The sequence below is a fragment of the Ananas comosus genome, linkage group 14 (assembly GCF_001540865.1).
Source record: "Ananas comosus cultivar F153 linkage group 14, ASM154086v1, whole genome shotgun sequence".
NCBI classification, from domain to species: Eukaryota; Viridiplantae; Streptophyta; class Magnoliopsida; order Poales; family Bromeliaceae; genus Ananas; species Ananas comosus.
Window position 1 is genome coordinate 709,027 of NC_033634.1, and position 17,038 is coordinate 726,064.

The 17,038-nt window shown below is 38.6% G+C and overlaps 2 protein-coding genes across 3 annotated transcripts; both read right to left on the minus strand.

The window, feature by feature from the left end:
- On the minus strand, window positions 5,624-9,437 carry LOC109720555 (F-box/kelch-repeat protein At5g60570-like). Of its 2 annotated transcripts, none has more exons than XM_020247759.1 (3): window positions 9,268-9,437; window positions 9,033-9,194; window positions 5,624-7,339 (listed from the first exon to the last, which is right to left on the minus strand). In XM_020247759.1, exon 3 carries the CDS (start codon window positions 7,312-7,314, stop codon window positions 5,932-5,934), a length of 1,383 nt encoding a protein of 460 aa, XP_020103348.1. In that variant the 5' UTR covers window positions 7,315-7,339; window positions 9,033-9,194; window positions 9,268-9,437; the 3' UTR covers window positions 5,624-5,931. The 2 variants fall into 2 exon arrangements, with proteins under 2 accessions (XP_020103348.1, XP_020103349.1); XM_020247760.1 differs by having other exon boundaries at window positions 5,624-7,342.
- Window positions 11,085-16,842, minus strand: LOC109720410 (SART-1 family protein DOT2). Its single transcript, XM_020247502.1, has 13 exons — window positions 16,750-16,842; window positions 15,859-16,648; window positions 15,314-15,455; window positions 15,178-15,229; window positions 14,523-14,633; window positions 14,344-14,440; window positions 14,161-14,227; window positions 14,019-14,078; window positions 12,872-13,481; window positions 12,320-12,681; window positions 11,988-12,208; window positions 11,669-11,753; window positions 11,085-11,457 (listed from the first exon to the last, which is right to left on the minus strand). The coding sequence occupies exons 2-13, from the start codon at window positions 16,587-16,589 to the stop codon at window positions 11,377-11,379; spliced, it is 2,619 nt and encodes an 872-aa protein (XP_020103091.1). The 5' UTR covers window positions 16,590-16,648; window positions 16,750-16,842; the 3' UTR covers window positions 11,085-11,376.

A 17,038-nucleotide genomic window follows, 5' to 3' on the forward strand; every position in this document is an offset into this window, starting at 1 on the left:
GTTGCAAAGTGAAAAAGTTACCAACTAAATATCTGGGGCTACCATTGTCTAACAAAACTCTTCGCAAAAAGGACTGGATTGGGATCATAGATAAGGTTCAAAGAAGGATTGATGGTTGGCAAGTTAAATTACTATCGAAAAGAGATAGACTTATTTTGGTGAACTCGGTACTGACCAACCTGCCACTGTATTTTTTCTCAATTTTCAAGGCTCCAAAATGGGTAGTTAAAAAGATTGAGGCACTAAGGCGGGATTTCTTCAAGAAAGGCGGAGTCGGTATCCCGGAAGGTGCACATATGGTAGCATGGAGCTGTATTTGCTGGGATAAAAAGAAGGAGGTCTCGAGGTAAAGGATTTTGCCTTGATGAACAATGCTTTACTTTCGAAATGATGGTGGCATCTATTCAAAGATCGGAAGAAACAATGGAACACTTTTATTAGAAGATTATATTATAAGAGGAGAATACCTTTGTGTGAAGGAAGAACGTTCAAACCGGCTGCACAATGGTGGAAGAGGGTGCTTTCCACTAAGGTTATCTTTAAATGTAACACATACTTCGACCTCAGAGATGGAGGTCTATTAACTTATGGTTTGATCGGTGGTGTAGAGAAGCTTCTCTCAAGACGCTCTTTCCTGATATTTATGCAAGGGTAACAATAAAAGCAGTTTTTATTAAGGAGTGCCTTTCCACGCAAGGCTGGAAATGGAAAAAGATCCTTAGAAGGGTTGGGGTTGGGATGCCGAGGGAAAATTGTAGAATTAGATAATTCAAGAGGTTTATTTCTACTTTTTATGTGCTTGATAGGCCAGACGAAATCCGTTGGAGATAGAATGCGTAGATAGTTTTTTTTCCGTTAAGTCGATGTACTCGCTAATCAGAGATGGGGGTATACAAGATATTATTCTTCTTCTAAAAATTTGGGACCTAAAAATTGCATATAAAGTTAGAATTTTCATTTGGCTTGCCTTTAAGAAACACCTACCAACAGTTGATAATTTACTTAAAAGGGGCTGGTCTGAGAATTTACAGTATGTTTTGTGTGGCAGTGAAGCTGAGATTGTAGATCATTTGCTTGTAGGATGCATATTCAACAAATTTCTGATGTTTAGCTTACTAAACGGTAGACATATCCCAGGATCTATAGTAGAGGTTAGGGTTGTCTGAGAGTTTTTATCTAAGAACCGCTCACAAAGGGTATCAGCGAAAGATCTGACCAAGGTCGCAATCTGTTGGTGGATGATTTAGCGGGAAAGAAATAATGTGATTTTTAGAAACCAATCTCCAAATCCCCTAATCATGGTTAGACGAGCTCGGGACTTGGAAAGGGAGCGGACTGAGTTTTGCAACTCTAAATGAACTCTTTTTTAGTTTTACTTTCTTTATTTTATTTTATTTTTCCAAGCGTTTTTTATCATTTATTTTTATTTATTTATTTATTTATTTTTTGGTATGGTTGCCTGTATTTTATTCGAGGTTGAGTTGCCTCAACTTAATTCATTTTCTATATGAATGAAGGGATGAACGTACTACCTTTCTCTCTAAAAAAAAAAATCTCTTATTTTAAATTCATATTAAATTATATAAACAGTCCTTTATTCTCCAAAAACTTAGTTACCGAAAAATATATTTTTAATATTTATATTCAACATCTTTTTCTTTCTATCTTTGCTTTTTCTTGCTCTTCTTCTTTTCTCCTTTGTTTTCTTTACTTTTTTTTTCTTTCTTCTCTCTTCCACTTGGCAAGTGGATATTTTAAATAAGAATATGGTATATATAGGAGTAAATTGAAGCCAAAAGACTATGATAAAATAATTAAAACAACCCTGTAAAAGTGCCGGAATAAGAATTGGATATTTAGAATAAAAAAGAAAAGTAACGATTTGGTAGAGCTGATCCTCATCATTACACTGAGATAATTTTGGAAATTAAATACATAGATCGTCAACAATAAATAAATGGTAACACTCCTTTTTAATCTACCAATAATACTATTCTCCTTAGAATGGTGACTAAAGAGGGCTCATAATTCCAAATAACACTTTTTTATTGCACCTTTCACTTTACAAAGCATGTAAAAATTCAAAAAGAAAGAAAAGAAAAAAGAGGAGTTGTTATACAGATTAATTAAGGTCATTATTGGAAGGATCTTTTTTAAGATTTGATGTTTGACTTTGACCAGAGCGTGTGATCCATTTTGGTCTCCTCCAACCTCCGATGTAATCTGGTAAAGCAAATGATGTCGGCTTTTAACTACTTCTTTATGCTTATAATAATATATATAATATAATATATAATAATAAGAATAATAATAGTCTTATATGTATTTCAATAGACCCACTCCAAAAGTAAAAAAAAGAGGACCACTCTAGATCATGAATATTAGGTACAAATAGTGTATCGCATTCGTATTTTGGTGCAATTTGGATACTAACTAGCGCCAACATCAATAGAGACATAATTTAACACGTAACATAAAAATAGCATATCAATCGATTTCAACAATTTAAAATTTGAAGACTAAAACAACAAAAAATTATAAAAAAGTCAAAGGGGCCACCAGTGCTAGTTATTCAGAAAGAAAACAAAAATGTACAAAGACGAACCTGGAACTTTGCCCCTACGACCTAACCCAAACTCTCGACCTTGATATTGGAACACTCCCACCAAACGCCACCATAAGAAGAGTTGTTTACTTCTTAAAAATGACAAAAAAAAAGAAAAAGTTTTAGCAGGAAAAGTCGTATCAAGAATCAAATAAAGCTCCATCATGGAAATGACTGTACAGTAAATAATTCTTCAAGGTTGTATTTGGTAAGAAAATAACTGGCAACGAAAATAACCGAGAGATAGATTAGTTTATTCCACTTATTATGCCAAATGTTGCTAAGAGTTACCGACCGTTCCAAGTTCGAATCTTAGTTGATTTACATTTTTACCTAAATTTATTTCTAAAACAAATAAACAAAGCGGATAGCATACTATATTTCTCGCAAAAACAAAAAGTACAGTTAAGAGTTATTCCCCGCATTACTAGAATAGGACTATTTTTCGATTTATCCCAGGAAGAATTTGCCTTCCTCTTATTCTCTACACCGTACATTACCCTGTTCTCATCTATCACTTCATCTCATCGTCCATGCCGCATTTTTTTTTACAAGAAAAGAAAACTAAATATATTTTTGGTTTTCCTAGAAATAAAAAAAAAAAAAAAAGTCAAATCAAATGCAAAATTTCTTTGACTCCTCTGCATCCTAGAATATTCAGCTATTCCAAGAATAAAATGCTTATCGCTTCAGACATTATTCACCCCATAAGAGTCGAGGAAAAAGAAAAGAGCTTTAGAAAGATGCATGCACGCATGCATGATTGACTTTCTCCACTAAGCCAACCTAATAGCCTTTGGCTCTTCACTTTAAAAAAAGACCAACTTATTAGGCTTATTTTCTTCATGCTTTATTTTATCATATTCTGAGCACGGTGCAGAACACCTTTAAACAAAGACGAAAGTGATAGCAGATATAGAGAAAGATTTAAAGCAGAATGATCTCAGATATCAACAACATTTCATTGTGACCCATGCTGGATCCCTAATAAAATAACAAATAAATAAATAGAAAGGTATGGACAAAAGACAAGCAAATCTCTTATTTCTACCACGATCAGATATTAAGGGATTAGGAATAAAAGAAAAAGGAAATCACGGACTTCTACTTTGTTGGGTACTTCATGCACCATAGAAAACAGATCTATAATAAAAGAATGTTCACATTGGTACCTTGAATAGGAAAAGTAACAACAAGTGCATCTCCCTGTTGGTTTTGTATGCAAAAACAATATCACTCGTGTAGAAAAAATATCTCCTATCACTGCACTGTAGAAAACAGAAGGAACAAATTGATTGATGGAAACATATTGTATGCTGTGACATAGTGGTGTATGTATATATTAAAAATACAATTTGCTTTCCAAGCTATTCACTGGTGCACCGGAAAATGGAAGGAACTTGGACAGGAATGCAATCCTTAATTTGGAAATCTAATGAAGAAAAGGTAGTTACTCTACAATTCGAGATTAATGCTCACTAGTTTTCTCTTGAGGATAAGCATGCATGTTAATCCGCAACCTGTTCTCATCCTATATATAATGCTAATGATGACAAATAGTTGATCAAGCGTCGGTGAGACTTGGTAAACCTGTTTATACTATCTGTGTGGTATTCATGACGAATATTCCCGACTTGAAAAATGCTAGCTGCACACCCCATAGAGGGTCGTACATCTTACACCCTTAGATCCTAGAGTATAGGAAAGGAAACCCCTTTTGAGTATTGTTTATTTACAAATAAATGATAAGACCAGCGGATGAATCTTAATCATAGAATACCTAGGATGCCAGATTTAAGCCTACTATCTGGGCGTACAGGTAGCATTGCTCATAGGGAACTGGCCAAAGCCGTGATGTCTCATCATGCATTTCTTGTTCATATGAATCAGCACATGGAAAGCTATAAGATCAAAAGAAGCATGAGACATGAAAATCTTGCAGCTGCAGGATGTTGAGAATACCTAATGTTGTACACAACCTTATCCCCACACATGGACATGTTGTTTCTATAATTTAAACCAATGGCGCCCAAAGCACAGTAGAGCAACATTGTCATTTGCTCTGACCTAGTAGAAACCATTAAAAATACTATAATAAACAAAACTATGTACAACAGGAATAGACAACAGGAATATTCCATGATTGTGCGCTCCCTATCGAATAGTTTACTCGTCAGTGCTCTGAAAGCTCCTTTCCTCCGCAGCAAAAACTATGCAACGAGCATCAGATTTACCTAACAGCTGAAACTTTTTCTAAACTTCCAGTAAGCATAATAATATAGAGTGCTTCAAATCAAAGTATTCAGACTGAACTCCCAGCATCAGATTGAACTAACAATGAAAGTGTTTCTAACGATATAAAATATACTTACAATCAAAGTGTTTCAACTAACAGTCAGATTGAACCTGCTGGAGTCAACCAACCTGAATAACACACAGGAAACTTGAGTCTAAAGAAACAAGCACATTAAAACAAACCAGCCCAACATAATTAAGAAGACGCACCCGAATTGGGCATTACTCGTGCCTATGGAAACATACCGTAGTAATCGAAGGACACAAAAAAAAAAAAAAAAAAAAAAAAAAAAAAAAAAAAAAAAAAAAAAAGAAGAAGCAAACTTTACCCTTTAATCACTCCAGTAGAATAGAGTATGGTAAACAAGTTAAAAGAGTTTTTGGTGTAAGAGAAATATTATAGATTTCTCCTCTTCGATTGTTCACTTTAATCTATGACTCTTCATTCTGCATCAAGAGAGATTAAGAAAACATAATAGTCAAATGTTTTGCATGCCTCCATCGTACTAAGCTTACAAAAGGGTAGAACAAAATATTTCTAGGCTTTTAAGTCCTCAGTTCCTGCTTCAAAATTTATGTTGTCGGCCCCTGTAGAGGGGAAAGAACCACAGAAGAAGCAGGAATGAGATTACAGTATGTTTCAAGAACATGTAAAGATGTATTTAGTGCAGCCCCAAACAGCTTCGTAGTCAAAAAATCAAGAACAAAGTAAAATAGAACAAATTTAAAACAACAAACAAGCACAACTAAGCAAGTTAATGCCAGATCACACACCAAAGAAGTCTAATGTCATGCTAATGGAAAACGAACCAATAGAGTCAAAAATAATTTTTCCAAATAAACTGAATGTCCTCAGTCCCCTTCTGAAACTTTAGCAGAAAGAGTGCCAAATGAAGTGCTGCTCCTAAATAAGTGATGAAGGTAAAAGTTCGAAACAAAAAATTACCAGTAAAATCAGCCGCTCCTACATTAAACTTGGCAAAATTGCCTATCTATGCATGTGAGTAGTAAGCAGCTTTTCTGCAATGCTTTCAACATCCCATTATTGCACAATTGTGGACGAAACCACCAACTCTGTCGTTGACAGACAGAACTTCCCACTCTGCTCCTCCAGCACTTCCATCATCCGGACACCAAGAGTGCAGCACGAGGACTTCTCTGCCATCACGCACCCTACGAGCACCGATGACCAATAACCTGTCACCACATGGCTTAAAAGCCAGACCCCAACCATAAGAAGAATCGGCCCTAACAGGCAACAGCTTCACGACATTCCAAGTGTTATTTTCTTTGTCGTACTTCTTAACTGTGTTCATGGACTGATCAGCTGCGAAAAGCTGATTATTCACAACAGCAACCAGAGGAGGAGACTGAATGGCATTATTACCTCCAGGGTACATATTCTCAATTCTCCTCCATGTCCTAGTTTGAATATTATACTCCTCTCCACAGGTTAAAGAATCAGTGTTGTTCAACATCCCCCCTATGACATAAAACTTCCCATCCATAAAGAATCCGGAACATGATTTCCTTGGCAAATTCATATCCGGTAAAGGTTCCCAAGTGTGGTAATCAGAATTGTACAGTTCAGCACATTTTAAGACACGACCAGTCTCATCAGTTCCACCAGCAACAATGGCAATTTCGCCAGAGCTGCCAGACCCAAACATGCAACGGGGTAAATTCATCAGGGGACCCCTGGACCAATTGCGAGTCACCGAACTATACATCCAAACTGCAGATTGAGTAGCAGATCCAGTAGCAGATCCAGCATATTCCTGACCAAAAACGAGAAGCTGAGTTCCTACAGCAAGAGACTCTTTATCCGCATTAGAAAAGCACACATCACATGGCATCCTTGGTAGCCTCATCCATCTCCTTATGGAAGGAACAAACGCTTCCCAAGGCATTGACGTACAAGCTAAGTATACCCAATACTCGATGATACGAAGTTCCCTCCTTTTCTTGTATAAATCTTCACAGCCAATCAATGAGTTGAACCTCTTATTCAGACAAGAAAGAGAAGGATAGTCAGCTCTACTTGCCCAAGCTATACACTCTAGGGCAACATCGTCGTGAAGGCTAGAAAGGGAACAGTCATTTGATCTCTGATCACTGCGATTGCTTCTATACTTGGCCTTAGAAATAGGCTTCTTCTTCTTTAGTTCTCTATGGTCCAAACTAGGCATGTCTATCTCATACTCAGTTGGAACAAGTCCATTTTCTTTCAGGAGGTAGTTTTTTCTAGCCAATAGTAGGCAAGCCCATGCAAAATTCTGTAATGAACTTTGATCCTGAGTAGACTTAAGAAGTTGCGGAAGTACAGAACCCGAAGCACCAATGATGCTTCTGGACTTGCAATCTTGAACTTCCTCCATGTTCTTTGACTTGTTGAACGATGAGCTTATACACATAAAATATGAGGCACTAGTTCATGACCTGCTGAAAAGGAAATAAAGAAAGCACAATCAAGCGCAATCAACCTTTGCATCATGTAGGATTAAATGGATAATAGCCCAACTAACTGGAAGATGAAAAATATGTGGAGAGAAAATAAAAAGTAGACTATTCAAATAACTTCTGCCATCAGTCTAATAAAAGGTTCCATGAAAATAATAAGAGAATGAGGGAAAATAGGGACACATATGTCCATAGAAATTGTAGTACATAATCCTGATAAAGTTGCCAGTGAAAAGCATCGCAAGTTGCAAACTTCCTTTACAATTAGTCCACGCAGTATCTGAACAATCCAAGTCGAAACCTTTCTTCCTATAGCCATCCGAATCTTCAAATGTTATTTCAGTATCATTCTTCAGAACTAAATGCCTATTTAGAATAGCTTCAGGGACAGCTTATTTACTCTAAGAAGCAACAAGGGGGTGATTAATCAAACAGAAAGTCTGAAGTCTTTTCTTTGGTGGGAAAGCTGAAATCATTTTAGGAAACCTCAGAAGAAAAAAGACTACAAATGGAAGTTTATGCTTCTGCCACAGCAGGAACAAAATGTAAAAGATCTAGTGAAAATGCTATTAAGGCTCTTCGAGCAGGTCAAGTCAAGAAACACATCACAAAATGCTTCAACAGGGCAAAACAGCCCATAAAAACTACAATGTCACCTTCTCACTTGTCTTTCTTACATGAACTTACTTACGAAATTCATCAACCACAATGACAAAGATGCATGTGGTGAAGTGAACCTGTCACCCAAGGTTATAATCCTTGAACTATAGCAGCTAAACCATAGGGCAACACCACTTAATGCGTTACAAATAAATATTAGAAACGGTTAGAATAACAGGAAAAACCGATCCCATCTATCTGTTGGTTCCACCAAATCTATACATACCTCTTTTTAATTGTTATAAACAAAATAACTCTACTAACTCTTTCCATACACGTCATTTGTTACAACATTTGCCGTTGTTGTGGGCACTTAACACAGGAATTTATCAATTATTTTGTGCCTGAACTTCAGGATGTTTTCTGCAGTCAGTCCTTTCCTAAATCACAAGAAGTTTCTGGAACAAAAGTAAAGTAAAAAATGCCAGGAGACCCCCCCTCAACTATAGGTCATTCTGAAATAGACCCCCAACAATATCTTTTCTTGGCTAAACATCCCCTTGACTTCTAGTTTTTTTTTTTTTTTATTTGAGTTATTTCAGTCAGGTGAATTAGGGATATCATCAAAAGCAATGACTTCATTAACTATCAGGCATTGGAATCAACATTTCTATTAGCTAAGAAAACTGGTAAGGTCATTAGATCTAACGAAATCATAAATTAGTTTGACACGAATCACTTAAATCAATACAATTGGCATTTGAGGGGGATCTCAATAAAAAAACTCAACTCTGTGGGGGACATATTCAGAACGGCCTACAGTCGAGGGTGATCACCGTACATTGCTACCTAAAAGTTACTTAGATAACATAAGTAAAAAAAAGATCATAAAAGATCGACAATTCTCAGAAAATCTGTGCTTGTTCTAATTATAATTATAGCAGCATCGAACAACACTAAGTTTTTCTACATCCTCACCTCAAATCATACACCTAACATTAGAAGCAAAAAATTCTCACGTCGTCAAAGCTATTCTAAAGCATCTGCGCAAACTAATTCACTTTGTCCTCACCTCCAAAGATTATTTGCAACAAAAATCTCAGCATCTTTTGGAACAAAAACCAGCGGATCGAGTAACCGAACCCAAATCTCAGCTGAGATCGCGAGATCGCAGGAAGAGGAGATCGTACTGCGCCACGAACTCCGCCGACTCCGCGTGATCACCCCACTTTCCCTGCAAAACCCTAGCTGATCAGTGAAAAGGGCCTGGTTTGATCTGTGGCGGAGCATCGATCTCACATTCTCACCTCTATGCGCGGTCATCGGCGCGACCTCGACCGTCCGATCGGCGATCGCCGGGGCACGGCCGAGCTCCGCCTCAGCTGGTGTGAACCACCATTAGAGGGAGGCGGAGCCACTAGAGGAGAGAGTAAGGGGAGAGAGAGAGAGGGCACCGAGGGAAAAAGGGGAGGAGAAATACAATACATAACAATATAAATACGGAAAGAGGTGGTAAAATGTATTGACAGTCCCCGTACCATCACGAAACTACACCTCGGTCCACGTAATTTTCACGTAGTGACGTAGTAACCACTTCAGTCCCTCAATTTCATATTTATTACACTTTAGTCACTGTACATTTACCAACTCTAATTGTTATTATCATTTAGTATTAAAAGGAAAAGTTTAATTAATTATATTTAAAAATCATAAAATTAATTATAATATATATATATATATATATACATACCAAATTATGATGTAGGAATATTACAGGGCCCTTTGCAGTTGCAAAGCGAAAAAAAAAAAAAAAGAACAATCAATTCTCCGTTTTCGGGGCCGGGTAGAATGGTAAAATGGGAATAGAAGAATCTAGGAGGTTCACACGCATCAGATTCGGCGGGATCAACGGACGGACGAGACGTAGTGAGGGAATGGGGTGGACGGCGTGATGTTGTGGTCCCGTAGAAGCAGTCATTAATATTATTATGCGTGCGCCGCTGCAGCGGAGCGGGGATGACGGGAGGAGGCGCCGCTGCGCACGTGCGCGACGAGGTGTTGTAGATTGGGCCGGCTGTCGACGAATACTGCGGGAATGCCACTGGAGTCGCGACGTTGACTGCGTGTGATGGTAAGGTGTCGACGAAGAAATCACCCGCCCTGTCAGGGTACCGCTGCTGCAGTGACTGATGATTTGACGGGATCCTGCAAATCAACTACTGCTGGAAAAGGAGCTTCGCTTATTAGTCCTCTCAAAAGGTCGGTTCTGTGTGTTGATGATATGTTCATTCACACTACTGGTGCCTCAAACAATAAAAATTAAATTAAAAAAAATTTATTTCGACCGAATTTGGATCAATCCTGACAAAAGATACAAATGAGACCGCACTTTTTTTTTTTTTTAAGATAAAATTAGCACGCTATCTATTTTATTCATTATGTAAATAAATTTAGCTACAATAATTGAGACATCGGAGCCTCAGAAAAATTTAGGGCGAAAAAAAGAGATATAAAAAAGTGTGATTACAATCGAAAATCAAAATCCGTTACTTAGTTCAGTAAAATTTAGCGCATTTCTTTTCTATATCATCTAACGGTCGCTAAGGGGTCAAAAGATTGCTTTCTAAAAATCACATTATTTCTTTCCCGCGAAATCTTCCACCAACATGTAGCAGTTAAAGCCAGATTATTTGCTGCTGTTTTTCTTTTTGTGTTGTTTCCCAACATAAACTTCCATATATCCTTGACCTCTGTTACAGAATCCGAAATATGTCTACCTTCTAAAATATTGAACATCCAAAATCTACTAAATACGCACCCCACCAGTAAATAATCGACAGTCTCAACTTCGCAACCACACATAACATATTGTTGACTTCCGAACCAACCTCCTTTGTGCAAGTTATCAACCGTGAGTAAGCATTTTCTAAAGGCTAACTAAATAAAGATTTTAACTTTATACGGTATTAAGAAGTTAAAGTTTCTTTTTAGGAATTAAAAAGTTAGAATTAGCTTCAAGACTCCAAAATAGAAGCCTAAAGTTAAAGTTTCCGATCTCGTTACTGTTGAAAATACTACTACCACCACAACAACGACATCAGCAAAAAGGGAGAAAACCAATCACTGGGATGAGAATATCACTGTATTAAAAAAAAAAGAAAAAGAAAAAACTCCTAAATTGTTCAAAATTTCCCCGTCGAGTGATTCAATAGATTGACATGTTAAAAAGTAAAAGGAGAATATCTACAATTTACAATCTGATACATTCTTGTTCATATCGATCTCATAAATGAGGCCGTCATGGACGCTCAGGGAAAAGCTAAAAGACAAAAACAAAAACAAAAAAACAGCTCCAAATGAATGAGGAGAAGGCATTAACCTCTCTGGTACCTACATCAAGCTACACTGTTGAGGATTTACTTCTTTGGTTTTTTGGGCGGTGGCGGTCCCATGGTACCTGCTTCAGCATTGCGTTTAATTCCCAGAAAATGTTCAACCTGTTAGAGGTATAGCAATATGTAAGCAGATTTTCCCTACCAAAATATACGGTACCTTCGTGTGTTACCACGGAAGGCACTCATAGTTAAACATACGTAAACATATTATAAAATTAGGCAGTAAAAACAGAATTTTTAGGTTCAGCTGTCCATTTCAACGGTTCTATGAAATCCATTGTGCAACAATGTCAAGCTGTGGAAGAGAAACTACCTTTTTATCCCCCAGCATTGGTGTCAGGCTCCCCAGATGGTCTTTCTCTACTGTAGCAAAGCCGCTTCTAGGGTCGCTAGTTTGCCTAAATCACAGAAGAACATAAGTAGAATATAGAAGAAAATGTTCTCTGCAAACACATCAGTAAGGAAAAGCACTACAGTAATGTGACGCTATAAATGGGAAAGAAAATAATTTCAGAAGCTTTATATTGCTGCATATTGGCGGCACTTGTCAACAAATTCTATGCAGGCTGAAAATAGAGACAACTGTAGCCTCTATAAAAACAGCAATTACCAGCAGAGTTCATAAAACTTACCCTGGTTTTACATGCCCGCTCAAAACAAGGTAAGGAGTCTTCAACTTAGCCTGAGCTTCTCTCATTTTCTCCATGGCCAACAATGGCGTGTCAGAAGCTTTCATCTGTTTGGTCTTTAGATCCTCCTGAAACTTCTTCATGCGCTTTTCTTGCTTCATTTTCCCTGGTCCCTTGCCATGGAATTTGTGTGAAAGCATCCGAAAGGCCTCCTTTGGCGTCATCTGAGTAAAGCAGTAAGAAGGCATCAGGATACAACTCACTATTAGCTCTCATTTTGATCATAAAACAATTGTATATGTACATAACATGCTACAAAGCAAAAGACAACTCACAATTCGTCCAAATTCATCAGTCCTCTCAATGCGCATTTCCTTAGGCCCCTCATTATCATTGATGCCGACAAGCTTACTTTTCTTCTTGTCCATAGTTCTGCCACCCCAATCAATCCCCTCATTAAGTGTTCCTCGATCTTTAAGCAACTTTAGAGCTCCAGCTAGTCCTTTTCCGACAGCCAACTCATGAATAATTTCATCAGGGGCAACATCCGTGTCGTCTTCATTGACAGGTAATTCTGCACTGTCAATTTCATTCACTTCCGTCCATCCGCCAACCTCAGCTTTCACTTCCTGCTCTGCAGGCTCAGGGGCATCATCCTCATCCATGAATACATCTTCTGCTTCAGGTTTATGAGTATCTAAAAGAAGAGGAATCAACACATAATATTAGCTAAGCCTCAACTCAAGAAAGAGACTATCCAGAATAGAAGAAACTCGGTGCCTATTTAGCCTAGCTTCCTTCTGCTTTCAGCTATGGTTCACCTGCAGTGAACTGTCTGGCAAACAGAAAAGTTTGCTGCTTTTATTAGAAAATTGTAGTTACATTACCTTGATTAAGTTGTAAACCCATTAGAAAATCCTCCATCTCCGTTATGACAACCTTATTCTCCTGTGCTTCTTCTGTAGAACTGGCCTCTTCTTCTCTCTTCTTGGATGTAGCTAAGAGCGCAACTGCTTGAGGACCAACAGGAATTGATTCATCCTGCTTTCTTAGGGCAAGCCTTCTCGCCTGCTCGAGAGACCTTTGCAGATCTTCATAATCTTCACCAAAGACAAGTTCCACATCCTGTGGAACAGATTGTACAGTTATGGTTTGCTCCTGCTGCAAAACTTTCGATGCCTCTTCTGCCTTTGCTATAGCTGCTTGGTACGCGTTACTTCTCCTCTCAGCCTCAGCTCTCTCCTGCTCCTCCCTTGCCACTTGCCGTTTTAGATCATTACGGGATCCGAGATCTCCAGTGCCCAATCCGGCGGCAATGGCTTCTGCTTCTAAGGCATCCAAATCCAACTTCTCTTTCTTCCTCAAGGATTTCTTTTTCTTTGGCTTCTTAAATTGAAGCATTTCTTCGGCAGTGTAATAATCTGAAGATGTCTTTCCTGCTGCGCTGAGATCTTCATAGGCTTTTTGGGTGGAACCGCCTGCAATCCTCCTGCGAAGCTGCCAGTGTAAAAGTAGCTGATCAGAAATAACATCCAAAACATTCCATGTCTCTTTCTCATGCAAAATATTCTCAAAAATTTACAGAAAAATATGCATGTAACAGAAAATGTTGACCTAAACATGATTATAATCACATCGAGATACACTCAATACATGATTATCAAAACTGGCTATTGGCCAAGAGGCTAGCTATGAATACAAAAGAACAAATAGCAGAAAGTAGCAATAACAAAAATAACACTAACAACAAACAACGATGACAACAACAACAACAACGACGATGACAACAACAATAATAATGATGACGACGACGATGACAACAGAATTTCAGCAAAAAATAAATAAATAAATAAAATAAACATGATACAAGTCCAGTAAATTTATTTACAGTCAAAGAGGAAGGTGTGGAAGGGGGAAAAAAAACAAAGAGAACGAAGGTCCAAGAAGGAAATGTCCATGAAGTTGTCACTTGAGAATCTAAAAGATAAAGTAGGGGCACATATAACCTTAACAGCAACGGGAGACAAAGCGTACCTCTTCCAACTTCTTCTCTGCTTCAACTGAGAAGCCCCCACTTTCATCCAAGGTAACACCCTTTTGAAAAAGAAAAACATAATCAGAATAGGAGGAGAAATCTTAAAAAAAGAAATCAGTCAACTCTGCGGGATATAGTCACCTCATCTTCAATCTGATCATCATATTGTGGAAGTATTGGTCTCCGTGACCCCATTTCGTCACTAAATCTACAAGTTTCAAATGGGAAATGAACATTTACTATATGAAGCCATTCACAGAAAAAATAACTTTTTGCTATCAAAAAGAAAAGGATAAGAAATAATTTTTCAAGTACAAAACCTACTTATCATCATATACTCCGGTCTTTTTCTTTGCTGCCCTGTATGCATCATCTCTCTGTTTTTGCTCCACGATCTCCACATTTTCAAGCACATCAGACTCTGGTATATTCATTCAGTATCAAATTAGCCTGAAAGATTAGAAGTAAATTGGTAAGCTATTTTTACTACAATTATCGAGTACCTTCATTAATGTCACCACCAGCAAGAATATTTTGATCTTTCAGCACCAAGGTAACAGCTCCCTCAGCTGCTTTTTCAAACCCATGACTAATTTTTACTCCGGCTAGGTGGCCTGAAAGCAGGAACAGCAGAACACTAATTGTTAGAAATATTGCCCAACAAATTAAAAAAATATATTACGAAGTAAAAATAAGCAGAAGAACCACCCATCTTCAAATAAGCATATTAAAATTAGTTAGGAAATTGGTCCCTGTAGCTTGACTCGAATTTCAATTTCGCCTCGTAGTATCAATTCTAACAATATAGCCCCTGAAGTTTGTTCTGTGTAACAATTAAGTCCCACCTTCAGTCAACCATCTGGAAAAGTGCCACGTGAGCGCCATTAATAGACTTTCCGTTGTTAAAATTGAATTACTAAGAACGAATTGGACCTGAGTTCAAACATCAAGGACCAAATTGAAATCATGACCAAACTTCAAGGGTAAGTTTGAAGCTCGAAACTCTCAGAATGAATTTGAAATGAAAACAAACTTTTGGGATAAAATTACAACTAAGACTCTGTTGACCAAAATTGTAACCCAGGTCAAACTTAGGGGACTAAATATGTCACTGACCCTGTAAACTAATATTCAAGAATCAAGTACAAGATCGTGTACCTCTATCAAGTTCATCTGCTTCATCATCTCCACTTCCTGCTAGGATGTTATCCTGAGAATTTCATATACGCAGTAAGAACCATTACATCACAATAGTTGATTCCTAGAGAAAAGCGGAAAATATTAAACCACTCACCTGCTCCTCCAAAGCTTTTGCGAGATGTAATGCTTTCTCCTTCTCAGCGTTTCGCTTCTCCTCAAGCTTCCGACTCCTAGTGACCCAAGCTAAGATCTCAGAAGTACTATCAGATGTCACCTTCATTCTTTCTTCTCTAATCCTGACAGGACAAAACTGATCTTAAAAACAATGACACGCCAAATATTTAACAAGCATGATATGATCCTTTTCAACCAAGAGAAGTAAAAAAAAAAAAAAAAAAAAAAATACAAAGCAAGAGGTACGGTGTTATAATGGTATCTCCCGTGACGAGTACAGTTAGCTTAACCTGCAAAGTTCCATATGACGAAACACAGAAGCTTCAAGAACAGATGCATAGCTTATCATAGTTTGTCATTGTCAACTCTCATTTGCAGCAAATAGTTAGTCACATAGATCACTAGCAATGAAATGCAAAAGTAATTTACTGATAGCAAGAGATTTGGACATTAAATTAGTTCAAAAAGGAATTCAAAGGGCTACATAAGTGGCTATCAAGGGAAATAAAAAAAAAGGGGTCTTACTTCGTAAGACGCTCTCCAAGATCGGTGCTTGGCACCTTGGGAGCGGTCGCTTCATGAAGGTTATCCTTCTCTCGATCTTCGTCCTTCCTCTCCCTAGACTTCTCCTTGGCATTGTCCCTCTCTATCTTATCCCTCTCCTTCTCTCGATTCTTACTTCTCTCCTTCTCCCTATCCCTCTCTTTATCTTTTAACCTATCTTGATCCTTTTCCCTCTCCCTCTCCCTCTCCCTCTCCCTCTCCCTTTCCCTACCCTTCTCGCGATCTCGCTCTCGCGCTCTCTCATCCCTCTCACTCTCATGATGCTTACTTCTTTCCCGGCCGCCCTTATCCTTCTCCCTGCCGTGATCGCGCTGCTCTCTTTCTCTCTCGCCTTCTCTATCCTTCTCCCTCTCCTTCACCCTATCCCTAGACTCTCTCTCCTTCTCCCTATGCTTACTATCCCTCTCGTAATCCTTCTCCCTCGCCTTCTCCCGACCACTCTTCTCCTTCTCCCGATCCCTCTCCTCCTTCCTTCGGTCCCTACCACTATCCCTTCTATCATATCGATCCGAATCCCTGTGCTCCTCTTTCTCCCTCTCCCTCGACCGATCCCTGTGCTTGCTTCTATGCTTCCCCGGCTCCTTATGCCTCTCCCTATCCCTGTCACCGTCCATGCCGTCCACCTCCTCGTCCCTAACCCCTCTCCCCGAAACCCTAGCGTCCTCCCCCATCTCCGCATCCGCTACACCCATCGAATTGCCGAAGAGGGTGGAGTAATAGACTAATAGCTCCCAAAAATCCGGTTGTTATGCTGCGAAGGAGCAAAGCGACGCGGTTACAGCTGAGATTTGAGATAAAAACAAGGAATCGAGGAGAGAGAGGGAGCGGATTCGAGGATCAGAGAGAGCTTACCTGATGAATCGGAACACACGATTAGGGCAACAAAACAGATGATCGAGAGAACGAGATCGAGAGAGGAGGGAAAGAGGGAAGGGAAAGAGGGATTAGAGCGGGGTATATAATGCACGCGAGGGTCGGCTTATAGTGGGCTTCTATTTCGGCCCATCCAAACCCATAAATCAAGCTAATTTGGGCCGAACCAAATAAAGAGAAATTAACTGGCCCGGCCTATACAAATATTTAACGGGTCCCAATTTTGGCCCTTGAGTCTCGTATATTGAGACTTGGACCCGATCCGCAA